The sequence below is a fragment of the Ptychodera flava genome, chromosome 14, assembly GCF_041260155.1.
Source record: "Ptychodera flava strain L36383 chromosome 14, AS_Pfla_20210202, whole genome shotgun sequence".
In the NCBI taxonomy this organism is placed as follows: Eukaryota; Metazoa; Hemichordata; class Enteropneusta; family Ptychoderidae; genus Ptychodera; species Ptychodera flava.
This window is the reverse complement of record NC_091941.1, coordinates 736,464-750,284: the sequence shown is the minus strand read 5'-3', so window position 1 is coordinate 750,284 and position 13,821 is coordinate 736,464. Positions and strand designations below refer to the sequence as shown.

Genomic DNA, 13,821 nt, shown 5'->3' with positions numbered 1-13,821 from the left:
TTGCTAACAGTGATACAATAACAAATATGTTTGTTTTTAAAAGTCCAGAAGTTTAGGTACCATCATTAGTGATACAAATCCACAAAATACACATAGCATGTCCAGACATATGCAAATTGTAACTTTGAAAGTTCAACACGTGAGCTGTATCCAATGTGTATGGTGCGGGAGTTATTGTTGTAAGCCATAAGTACAATAAGTCACACTTCCATGGTGCCAATTAAATGTAAGCCAAATTATTGCATTTTGTTCTAATGTACACAATAAAATATTGAAGCAACAAACATGAGCAACAAAAATAAGAATCCATTGATTTCTTCACAAGTAACAACTTTGACATTGTTAGAGTTCCCAGTGCTATCTAATGCACAATTTATTTTTGTGATGTTGATTTACAAGAAGGACATTTTGTGCAATCACCTGGTGGGATAGATGAACTGTTTGCAACTTTCGTCAAAACCTGAACTCAAAATTCGTGTCGGGATGAAACTTCAGGGAGAAAAACTTTCTGAAAACAGCAACTCTTGTTTTCCAATCAACACAGACAAAATATGAACTTATTGCAAATAGAAGAATAAATATATAGTTACAAAATAAATTTCTGGATATTGTGGCATGAGCTTGGCGTAATTAAAAGTACCGAAGTCCTTTTCAATACAATTATCTACATGGTACAATGGTTTGTCAAATGGAAGTCATCTTAATCGGCTACCATGTATATTCCAAATAGCAACCTGCGAAATGTAACAGTGAAAGCAATGGAAACTTTGTTTACCAGAAGAGGATCAATTTTAGAGGCCAGTTTTGTCTATTGTGACAGTCTCATATGTTTCAGAGATATTGACAAGTGATAAATCAAATGATGACAACTTCCTTGAAAATTACGCATGTTATTCTATGGCTTCATCTTTGATGTAAGCAGACATTCTGCCCATGCTAGAATATGAACAGGGTAAGGTGAGTTTCCAAGTCAAATTTCACATTCAATATCAGCTTTAAAACAATGGTATAAACCTGCCTGCTTGCCAGAAAATCATATTTTAAAAAAACATTAATGAAGAATCAAAATTCAATGGGCTACCTTCATCACAAGAATTATTGGTTGTCGCTGTCTCAGAGATGTTTCAACGTATATCTTCTGACAAGAAGGAAACCATTATTGAACAGTTTAAGAATAACATTACAGAGAATTATTAGAATGTAGATTCTTTGAAGTAGTATTTGTTTTGGACAACGTTGAATGGTAATGGCAATAAATTGTGCGTATACAGAATTTTCAAAGCAGGTTTCAAAATGAAAAATTATTTACAAGGTCTAGCTAATTTTAGCATGAGACGATATCTAACCAAATTTCATATAAGCAATCCTAACTTGGAAACTGAATTTGAAAGTGAAAATATAAGCCCTGAAATTCCACTCAGTGAAAGAGTTCGTCATAGATGTGATTTACATTATTTAAAATAGACGATGAGTGACATTTGTTATTATCGTGTGAGAAATTTGATGAAGACAGAGAATAAAACTGTTGTTTAACCTACGGAATACTACAGCTGAAGCTGTGAAAAAACAGGTGAATGGATTGTAATTGGCAATTTTTGTCAAAGGTATTTCTGTTATAATATCTCTAGCAGCTCCACAGGTCAAGTAGGCATAATTTGTGATGATTTTTTCCTATTGTTATCATAAAAAATAATTATGAATATTAATAAATTATTAATATGAATGTTACAGAATATTAAAACTTTTATACATACAATGTTGTCTACTTTGTGTAAATGCTGTCTGGAAACTCCATTGTTGTGATAATTATGATTATTAATAAATTATGATTATGGTTAATAAATCATATTTTACACATTGTAATGTGCTTATGTGAACAACCCTCTGGAAACCCTCATACAGTTTCACAATCTATGCCAAAATATACAAGTGACACCATTGCCCAGGTTCAGTCTACGGCGAGAGTTACCATTGCCCAGGTTCAGTCTACGGCGAGAGTTACTACACAGTGTAGTAACTCTCACCGTAGACTGAACCTGGGCAATGGTAACTCTCGCCGTAGACTGAACCTGGGCAATGATGTCACTTGTATATTTTGGCATAGATTGTGAAACTGTATGAGGGTTTCCAGAGGGTTGTTCACATAAGCACATTACAATGTGTAAAATATGATTTATTAACCATAATCATAATTTATTAATAATCATAATTATCACAACAATGGAGTTTCCAGACAGCATTTACACAAAGTAGACGACATTGTATGTATAAAAGTTTTAATAATCTGTAACATTCATATTAATAATTTATTAATATTCATAATCATTTTTTATGATAATAATAGGAAAAATTCATCACAAATTATGCCTACTGGACCTGTGGCAGCTCTGCCATCTCTAACTTCGCCTGTCCCTCTTCCTAGTAACTTTTAAAAATGACCAATGGTTGTGGATACATGATAAATGTTTTCATCAAATCTTCGTAATTCGCAAATGTTTATTGTACATCTTTGCTAGTGCCTATCGTGTACTGAATATGAATAATTATATGCGTTTCGAAGATTAGCATATAATTACTATCTATTCGTTACATAAGAGAATTCATTTGATTGAGGTTTGTGTCACCAGGTGTTGCATGCCTATATATTGGTGTGAAGCTCTTTTGTCTTCAGTCTCGGTCGAAACTCCACGATGTCAACACAAGCAGTTTTTGTTTGTAATTGTTATGCAGTTTCATAGTACTTGTATTTCAGTCTCTTTTGATAATTCGATGTAAGGGGGAATTTCCATAATAAACGTGGTGTGTTTTTCAACTTTTTTTTTCCAAATTATTGTAATTGTTGTAATACAGTTTCATAGTACTTGTATTTCAGTGTCTGTTTGATAATTCGATGTAAGGGGGGAATTGCATAATAAACGTGGTGTGGTTTTTCGAGGGTACGCAGTACGCTCGTGGGGTGTGACGACCACCGCATACCGCATATTATCTCTATTGTGTATCATTTATTCTCATTTCTCGAAGTTTAGTATAGATAATAAATGATCAATAGTCGGATGGTGATCTCTACAACCTAAGGGGTTTTAGTTTATTCTTAGTGCGTTAGAGGGTCAATTGTAGGAAAAGAAACATGGCGTCTATGATTGCCTCGTCGGACTCGTCTGATGATTATTCTCAGTTTCTCACTCTTCCGGCAGAAATAGTCCGCCATATTATGTCATATTTCACATATGAAGAAGTCAGTGAGTTGAGGCTGGTAAGTATTCAGTAAAACGTGTTCGGGTAGAGTATAAATATTACGTCTGATGTAGCCGCAGACGCATAAGCAGCGACAGTGCAACACAATACCGTCCACACGGTTTTGTAAACATTGTGTGTATATTATCCTGGTCAAATACTGAGCATCTGCGTCAACAACCTTAAAATCGTATCCCTGTTTCATAAAATGTAGCCCCTCTTATGTCGCAAACTAAACCCCGCTGTCACTCAGTATAGCGGGGGGAAAACCGACGCAAATCTTGTGAGTTAGCTTTGCCAATGGACATCTGCGCACCTGCGCCAATATTGTGATTAGTTGTGTTTTTGGCGTACATATATAGAGCCTCTTGCTGCTGATCCGCAGCAATGTAGCCTCCGGAAAGAGTTCCGTACGGCCCCTCCACGGCCATCTTTCTTTTCTTAGGTAGGATATACAACATTTTTAACTATGCTAACCCTAAAACTAACCCTAATCCTAATTCTAATCCCTCCAAAAACTGTATTTGATATGCTTCTCACACGTAGAGTCCGCATTTGGTTACCAGGCATGAGGGGGCCTACATCCTGCCTGGGCCTCCAACTAACTTGACTCAATAGCCCTTCCTGTCGCCGACAGAAAAAAACGAAACAGACAAACAAACAAAGACCAACCAAACAAAAAAACCAGGGGGGTGATAGCTCTCTGACCCCAGCAGCCTCTAGTACGATTTCATGATTTCCACAGCGCCATGAAGACTTCCTATAGTATGATTCATCCATGACTACCCCATGTGCAGAGGTAGCTCTATGGTTGACGTAGCTTGTAATGTACTGGGAAACCAATAACAAATAAACACAGCTCAAGCCATCCATGGATTTTGTTTCAAATTTGCCCCATTATTTACAGCTAAATTTCTGACAGCTGCAACTCACTGAATGTAATCAGTTGCCATGCAATATTACACATGAGGGAAAGAGTAAAGCCCCCCCCAATTTTTTTTCTTAGGTAGGATATACAACACTTTTAAGTATGCTAACCCTATAACTAACCCTAATTCTAAACCCCTTCCAAAGTTGTATTTGATGTGCTTCTTCCAAGTGAAGTCCACAATGGAAGTAATTTCCAGGGGTGGGGGCCTAAAGGAACTCTTGTCCAGATAAGAACAAGTCTATCGACACCTCACCTTGGTGTCAATAGTCAAGTAACCCTAGATTTTTTGCCATTGACACCCCTCCCGTTTTTTCGCTAGTTAGCCTCAAAATGTGTCTAAACTATGTTTACTGATTGTTAGCAGCATATATTCTTTTAAGAAATCAAAGTTCTTTCTATTTGTCCTCTGATCGTTATTTTGCAATCCCATAATGCTGCTGCAAGCTGACTACCAATGGGTGTCAATAGCCAACTGACCTTTATTTGGCTATTGACATCCTTCCTGTTTTTTCGCCAGTTGGCCTTAAAATTTATCCAGCCTTAACTAAGTTATTCTTAACAACAAATATCCACTGTGGTCATCATATTGCAGTCCCACAGTGGCACTGCAGAAAATAACACACTGATAATAAATTTATGCTCATCAAAAAATGCTGTAATCTATGGGGTTTTTCATCAAATTTCATATAGTGACGTGACTCTGCAATAACATAAAAAAGACTCTACAGCGTTCTTACTTCTTCATTTACTGTAAATTTATTATCTGTGACTGAGGTGTTATTTTAATTCTCAACCTCACAATTTACACAAAATAGATTTCAAGTAATACAAAACAAACTCATGACGGTTGGCTACAGGCCTTCTACACATCTTTCTGATATACTGACACTCCTCATGTGACCTGTAATGTGTGTGACAGGAAAAAGGTCTGGATCAGCACATTGTGCTTAAAATATTTGACATAGTCATTCAACAAATTAAAATTAACAGGCAATCAATGTCATACTGTATGTCAAAAGTTCCATAACTCGAGTCAAACTTCACCCTTTGGAAAAAATAAATCACTTACCCCGAGCTGTCTACAGTGGGATATATTTCAACAATATTATAACTGTAACCACAGTGTAGGGTTTTGAATGTCTCGATCAAGTACGATTCAGCCATTTCGATGCTATTTTGTTACCTTATCGGTCAATCAATATCATATGTCAAAGGTTCCGTAACTCAGAGCATAGACAAGGAGGTCTATGCTAAGAATCAATAGACACTCCATTCAGATAATAAAGCAATCAATTTATTCCCCCTCCCATCTCGGACAGACATGTCTGTATCTTTTCCAAATGCCCTTCCCTGCCCTTTGGCAAGGAAATGAAGAAACTCTCGTCCAAAACCAGAAAATTCCCCCCCCCCCCCCCAGATTTCCCCTGTCCCACCACCATGGGTCAATCAAACCAAGGTGAAGCTGACCAAAGACACTCAATGAGGTGATTGCCCAACCTTGGAGTTCAGTTGGTGGTAAATTCTGTCTTAGCCCTGCATTTGTCCGGAGGTGACTTCCCCAGGCCTTAGGACTACATTCACTGCTGCATGGGCTACATTCATGCAGTCTGTGTTATTTTTCATGATAACAGCGAAGTGCTGAAGTACGCATTGTGACAGGACTGTGATGGCATTGCTCCAACCATGTTCATTTAAATGTGGTGATAAAGTGATGAATATGCTTGCAAGAGAAATATACTTGAAAGGCATCTTGAATCACCTGTCATACTATTGATACTGCAAAATTATAAGACCAGTAACAATATAGTGATATTTCATTTAGTGGAATATGAAACAAAAAACAATTTGCTATGGTCTAATATAAACAAACACAAAAAAACAGCTCTGCGAGTCTTGAAGATGTTCAATTTGTCACTTCATAGCTCACACATCTTTGACTTCTGGGCATGGGCATTTGATTGCTGAAATCTTACTCTGTACAGTGATAATTACAAAGACACACACACAAACACACACTATGGTCTGCGCCATACTCCAAGTTTCTCTCTCATTGAGTCGAAACATGGAGGTAGAAATGAGAAGAATTCACAACCCTTTGTACTGAGTATGTTACCGCCGGTTTTTCACATAAATGCATGTGTAATAGTGTTGCCCACTATTCTCTATGGCACTCCAGGTACATTCAGATGTGTAGGAACTAACAGTAAAATCATCACACCTTGCAGGACCATTTCACCAATGACCAATGAACAACCATACGTGAGCCAGCCTTGCCAGAAAGAGCATATCGTAATCGTACTTCTTTGTGTAAAAGAGACATTTCCGTTTACTAGTCAAGACTTACAAATTTCACTCATACAGGCAACACACTCCAGGCTAAACATGCCTTTGATATGCATAAATATGACAATACAAAGAAGACAAAAATATGATATATCAACAAAATCACTATTGACATGAGAATTCGAGGTTATTACATGTACCCATTATCATGTACCTCAAGCCACATTCCCATGTAATGCTATAGCAAAAGACGCCCTCATATTTGTGTAATAATTTGCTGTATCATGCCCAGGCACACTTTGTCCAAATATAGGCAAGCTCTTGCATTTCAGAACTAGCTACATACTGGTTACTATGCGCGTTGCTATTAGTAAACATTCCATTCGTAAACAAAGCCAGTGGGAGATTCCAACGTCTCCTCAGTTCTGATCGTACGGGCGACAGTGAAGTTTGCGAAATGGGGTGGTATTTCTTAGGGTTTCATATTAAAGTCCAGTGGTGACTTAGCACATTATCTATGATGTCTGCATTTTTGAAAGATTTAAAAGTGAACTGAATATTAATTAGATTGAGTGTGATCATGTGACTGATAGCTGAGCCTAGCCGTCACCCATTGCCCAGCTTCAAATACAAGGTCATTTCATTGCAAAATCCTTATAAAATTGAAGGTACAATATTCCTTTCAATCAAGCTTTTTGCTGATGATCGCATCTCGCGGCCGGTGCATGAAATTTACAATAAGTCACACCGAGCTGTTCTTCTTACACCTTGATTTTACTACGGACATTGTTTACAAGTTCTACAGGTAAACAAATGATGTCATTATGTATATCAATTCACGACTGAATGTAGCTATTGCCTTTCTGAAAAAATTACAATTATGGCGAGCAATGTTTGACATTGCATTAATTTCTATATCCAAATCTTTGCACAATATTTTCACCTACATATTTATCATTCCATAAGTTATATGATAAAACCTTTACAGCCCTGATATGGTTTTTTGTGAACCTTGGGCATACGGGCCCAAGCAGGCTCAGGCCCTTTTGCCTACAACCTTTGTCCGCAAAAACCATATCAGGGCCATAAAGATTAACATCACTTGTTCCTGTGTTGTATGTAAGAAAAATATGCCAATATCAGGAGACAGAGAGTAGCCATGGACTTGCTCCAGTCATGTAAAAATATGTTTTCATTCATTCAAAGGTATGTAAGACATTTGATCAAATTTGTCAAGAAGTTTTGAACCAGGGATATCATAAAGTAGATCGATTCCACTCTCAGTATCAGAAGGAACTGAAAGCCAGGTTGCCAAGGAGGGAATCGGAACGAAGAAATCATCCACTGTCAAGACACTGTGATATCTTAGCTGCCATAGAAACCAGACTCTCATTGTTAGGGATGACATTTATGAAGTATGTGGACATGAACTTGTGCTGTTTTATACCGGGAAAGGTAAGATTAATAGAATCCTACACACCTTGATGGGCTTAGATAACATGTTTCACATGAGCTGGAAAATTTCTGCCACGCACAAGCCGAAGGCAAGTGTGAGACAGAAATTTACAAGTGTGGGACATGTCACTTCAGCCTATTGGAGTGTTAGATTATTTTTCTCACATTCCCTCGTTGTTAGTAAATACTTGGAGAAATAGCAGTATGTTTTGCAGCAACACAGCTTATCATTCCGCACATGAAAACATAGTTCCTTCCATTCTCACACTTTCTCAATTTTTAACAACAGGTGAATTGTTTATTCTGACAACAGTTTTTTACAATTTCAAACAACAATTTTCCTGACTGCTGTCAGAGTCCAAATAAGTCTCTCTTGGTTGTTTACTACTGCATGTAATGGTCCTGGATGACTTTGAATGTGGATTGTAACGTTGAAAGTTCAACTTGCCATTTTTGTGCAATTTTTGAACACTGATGATGGAAACACCACATGAGATGTTTCTAGCTTCCGAGTCTGTTTTGATTCCCGAACTTGCAGTTTCATATAATTTGACGGTCCAGTGACATTGTTAGGAAAGTAGTTTTAAGGGACATCTGCTTTTGTTGTGTCGGCCGAAAGTATGTGATATTGCATATTGGTGTTAATCAGATAGTTTACAATAGTTATTGACAGATTGAACTTCCTTATGTGTACTGTATTTGCATTGTATGTGTTGTCGTTACCATGCTGTCATTTCACTTGTGCAAACGTGTACTTTCTGGCACTGGTGCTAGTGACATTTTTGCAGAGTTCATCCGGACCACTTTCTGTTTACATTTTCATCATGATATTTGTGATGGTATTTGGTCCAAAAGCCTGTGGTTTGAATCCAGTTTCACATGGCTTTAGGTCAGATGTTTGATGCCTAACAAGCAGGGAGTCCCTGGACCATTCAAATCTGTAGGTCTCAACGATACATACAGTTTACATGCATATAACATTACAGGACATCACTCTGTGTCTGAAGGAAAGTTGTACATCTGCAGTTTCACAGGACATATATAGTTTACATTTTGGCCAGTTCTTGTATTTGTTTGGTGTCCACTTGTCATTTCAAGATATTCTTTGTCATGGCTTTCACATTATAGCTGAACATCTCCCTAGCAGAGAGACTGGCGTTCTTTTATGGCCCTCATTTACCAAAGATAGCATATATTGAACCATTCAGTGTTGATAATAGACTGGGGCTGTAATGTCAAAGCAGTTTTGTGGCATACAAGTACATTTACATTGTAATTGACGTGGCCATTGGTCAATGTCGCTGCTTTATTAGGAAAGTGTCTTTTCCTTGTTTCCTGAACTCTTTCTACTTGGCCTTCAGTTGCTCTCGTGCCATATAAAATTCAGGCCCACTTGTTAATGAAATACCATATCTCTTCCAGGGATAATGTCTCTCAAGCTCACTCAGCATACCATACAAGTATGACAGCTAATACTCTGACTGTTTTCCTTTGTTATGACAAATAGAAATTTCCCAACAAGTGGGTTGAGCTCACTTGATGGCATACCAAATATTATTCAGTGGTCACAATTCTTGGTCTGATACTCTTTGAATATAGCAATGTGGCTGTTGTTGCACATACAATTTCCTTGTATTGATGGTTGGCTACAGAATCCCCAAGATCAAGGGAGGACAAATCAGCGAAATACCTCTGACAATGATCCCTTGACTTTGCCTCATCGTTAGAGTTGTGTTCCAACCGTGGGTACGAGTGGTTGCTATCTCTGTTGATGAATGAGTAATTGCTTCTCCAGGTTTCTACCAAATGTAAACAACCGATATCTTCATATGGTCCAAATTCATCTTTTACAACGAATGTATGGTTATCCTTCCTCTATTTATCACCAATGTTGACTATAGTCAGGTAAATCTACACGAAATTCTAGAGTGCAGTGCTGTCGTCTGTGTCTGTTAATAGTACAGTTGTACATAACGTCACTTTACATTTGTCAGTTAATACGAATGCCAATGGAGTAGTGAAGCGGAATGGCCAATGAGTGTATTCTATACAAATATATTTCATTCCCACAAGAATACAAATCAATCCTACATTGGTGTTCTCACACTCAGCATACAGAAGACATGAGAAACCTGTGCTTTTTTGGATCATTAAACACTCAGATGAATTTTGATAAATTTCCAAGTATTGTCACATGGCAGGCCAACAGTTTATTCTGCTGTACAGAAAATATATGGATTATGCTACATTAATGATTACTTAAAGCTCTGAATAAGTTTTTATTTACGGCTTAGTTGTCTTTTTCTTTGTATTCTTGTGAAAGATCTGGCATGTCCTTATGCCTTTCTTGTTTCTCAGTTGCAATTAATTTTTGTAAGACATTTTAATGTTTGTAAGACATTGTAATGCAAACATTAATTACAGCTGATATTCTAAATCAGAATAGGAGGTTACCAAGATAAGTGAACCATTTGTTATTTTTTTATGCATTACAAATTTAAGTATTTTGAACTCAGTATGACTTAAGGAAATGGGATTAATTGACACTGATTTCATACTTGTGCAGGACATCTTTGTTTGTGTTTTAAAATCTACATACTGTACATAGCATTGCTACATTTAGCATGCCCACAATCATTCATTTGATGTGAGATAGCAAGGTTGTCTCACAATTTAATATTGTAAATTGCTTTTTGTACTCTCTTGTCAAATGACGATGATTATGCATTATAATCCTAATTGTTTGGCAATGCTTATTACTTGTCATGACTATGGAATACATTTTCATTGCAGGTTCTTGATGAAATCACTCAGTTGATTGAATACATTAAGAAGACGCCCAATCCACCTAGAGCTCATGAATTACTTCAAGAATTGAGAGACATCTCGTCTATGGCAATGGAATATTTTGATGAGAAGATTGTTCCCATTCTCAGAAAAAAGATGACAAATTCAGAATTCATAATCAAGAGTCCTTGTCCAGGTAAGATAGTTTTCTATGTCAAATGTCCATGCTATTTATTTCTGTGTTCATGGTTTCAGTCATTGATTATCTGTGGTATTCAATCCCAATTGTAATTTATATGTAATTAAAAGAATTAAAGTGCACCACTGTCTTCTGAAAATATGAAGATGGTTAATTTGAATTCTGAATGTTTTATTCCAACTTCAGTCCATTAAAACAGACAGTGTATCTAATTGAGAAGACTATGCTTAGATCAATGAACCTGGTTTGCAAAAATATTTGTTAGCTCTTTCTCCCATTTCCTTTTCTAGAGGTCCAACTTGACCATACAAAACAATGAAATTGGTTCAAACCACTGTGGTGAAAGGGTTAGGCAAAGGTTCAGACAGAACTTGTGTCAAAAAAAAGGCAATGATAATGCACTAAAGAGATAAATCAAGGTATTCCACAACACTGCATCAGGGAAAAATTCTGAAATTATAGTAGTGTCTGTGTTATATGGTTTATTTGATGTAATATCAACTGTTACACATCAGATTACAGCAAATGATTTGTCATAATATTTACATGGTTGAGCAGGTACTTTCAGACTGTATTAAAATGCATTCAGTTGAAAAGTCTGCTTCTGCTTCAGTCTTGTTAAGAATGGTATGGTGATTATTTTTGTTTTCAGGTGCATCAACTGGCATGGCACTGGGTTCCAGCAATGCTGTAGCCAGGCGTCAAGATGTTGTGAGAGTGCAAGCTCAACTCAAGGCCAGTGTTAACAACCAACTGATGTTCAAGAAGGAATTTCTGGAACACAGGAGGCAACTTATGGAACAGAAGAAGAAATACTGTGAGCTAGAAAAGAAGCTTCAACGGCGAGAACAGCTAATCAGTGAACTGAACGGCAAGGTGCAAGAACAAGATAGAAAAATGAATGAAATGAACAGAAAGTTTATCGAATATGACCACAAGTTTGAAGATCTGACGGCTGAAATTAGCAAGCTGAGTCAAGTAACAACGGTGAAACAGGAGACAACTCTGAGTCGAAAAAGAAAAACAGAGGATGAAGAAATAGCTGAGGATCAGACAATGAGTTCCAGAAAACGGAAACCAAAAGTGAAGAAAATGAAACATTGCTCTAACTAGCGTCTTCTCATCTACATTTGGATTGAAGATTATTTACACAATTTATTTGTATCTGAAATACCTAAATAAACCCCATGTGCATTGATATTTCTATCCCATGTCATTAAACTCTCTGTGCAAGTCAGGGCTTAGTGAAAAAAACGATACAGTGATTCAGAAGGTAGGTTCAGGATCCGTAAGAAAGACACAAAACACTATTTTACCAACATGCTGATAATTTCTCTGTGTGAAGATAGTAATGTATGCAATATGTGTATAAACATATTCTATTATTGTATGGACATAGAGGTGAAAAGATGAGAAAGCTTGGTGAAGGGTTCAAAATGTATAGACATATCCTATAAGGACAAGGACATATATAAACTTTTGTACGTGCAGATCAAGTAAAGAGCTGTCAATTTTACGCCTTTGTAGATTTTCAAGCTGCCAATCAGAGCAGTCAGTTACATGTCACTGTGTCACAGTGTAATAATAATACAAGTGGGATGAAGAAATATTTTTCAAATGCTTGAGATCAAATTTCATTTATTTAACTCAAGGAGTCAGAAATCACACAGATGTGTAGATTTTAAGATTATGAATGCCTGCAAAGTTTTGGTAAATTTTACCAGAGCTAGTGTCAAACAATATGTGAAAGGCATTATATTGTATTTTTTTCAATAAGTTACAAAGGACCACTGTATCATGGGTGATAGAATTATGATAAATTCTTTTGAAATAAAGTGCATTACATCATGAAAAGGAAAATGCTAATTACTTTGTACTCTTTTTTAACTTCTATTGAAATGCCAGTCTGTACATATCTACATTATTCTAATTTTACAATATGTGCACAATCAATTTTAAACAATAGCAAAACTGCAACCCTCATCTTACCAGGACTATCACTTTGTCATCTTCCAAGTCAGTAAAAGCAGTATTGAGCCAAGTCCTACACATATTTTCACTTACATGTATTTAGCATATTGTGTTATTGTGGAACATGTCAGTAAAGATATCTTGTTCAGAGTATCTCTGTTTTCAGGGCAACCCAATTTTCAAGTCTTCGATAAAAAGCAACATAGGAGACATGTTATGGCCTCATTGATTTTAATCAACTTAACCTGATGGGTGACATATGAACTTGGCAGGATAAGAGTTAATAAAAAGTGATTCTTAATATTCCCTGTGCTGATGATAGTCTTGAAAAAACAACAGACAATTAACCTGATATGTGTTCTCACTGTGTTCTCACCATGGTCACCGTGGTCTCACTGTGTTCTCACTGTGGTCTCACCATGGTCTCACCGTGGTCTCACCATGGTCATCATAGTTACCATGGTCTCACCATGGAGCTAGAAACGGATGTTTTCACTGTTAGCTACGATGAATGATCTACCAGCCTAGGATGGAACTGTGTCAAATACAACTGTAGTAAGTTTGCTTGAATGATCTTAATTCAATTTATTTAGGAATGCAGAGTAGCTCAATTTCCTTCAATATTTGCTTTTCTGCGGTTCTTCTCCAAGATAAAAAAGGATAGGCAATGAAAAAGGATGTGCAGTGTACTTCAGACTGAGTATGCCCGAGAGATCACTTGATGGCGGTACAAACAAACCCACATGTACAAATGTATGTGGAAATACACATATTTCTGTGTGTGTTTGTGCACATGGTTTTGCTTGTATCATGGTCTATTTGAATTTGGGTTTTAAGTGGGCGCTGCACCCAACAGGGTATTTTGCTCAAAAAATCAGTTTTTTGCAAATATTCGTTCAATTTTAATTAATTTGTCAACCAAAGATTAAAATATTGTTTGGATACATTGTTTGGATTCACC

At 36.7% G+C, this 13,821-nt stretch overlaps 1 protein-coding gene across 1 annotated transcript; it reads left to right on the top strand.

The window, feature by feature from the left end:
• The first annotated feature begins 3,096 nt into the window (after positions 1–3,096).
• Positions 3,097–12,749, top strand: LOC139148890 (F-box only protein 28-like). The gene is made up of 4 exons (XM_070720320.1): positions 3,097–3,253; positions 7,655–7,903; positions 10,697–10,886; positions 11,542–12,749. The coding sequence occupies exons 1-4, from the start codon at positions 3,128–3,130 to the stop codon at positions 12,000–12,002; spliced, it is 1,026 nt and encodes a 341-aa protein (XP_070576421.1). The 5' UTR covers positions 3,097–3,127; the 3' UTR covers positions 12,003–12,749.
• The last annotated feature ends 1,072 nt before the right edge of the window (positions 12,750–13,821 follow it).

Bases quoted from the DNA above. Each gene is read 5' to 3' on its own strand.
- LOC139148890 (XM_070720320.1), top strand. From the start codon at position 3,128: ATGGCGTCTATGATTGCCTCGTCGGACTCGTCTGATGATTATTCTCAG. The intron at 3,254-7,654 runs GTAAGTATTCAG...ATTCATTCAAAG, and splicing joins AAGTCAGTGAGTTGAGGCTG to GTATGTAAGACATTTGATCA. The intron at 7,904-10,696 runs GTAAGATTAATA...TTTTCATTGCAG, and splicing joins GCTGTTTTATACCGGGAAAG to GTTCTTGATGAAATCACTCA.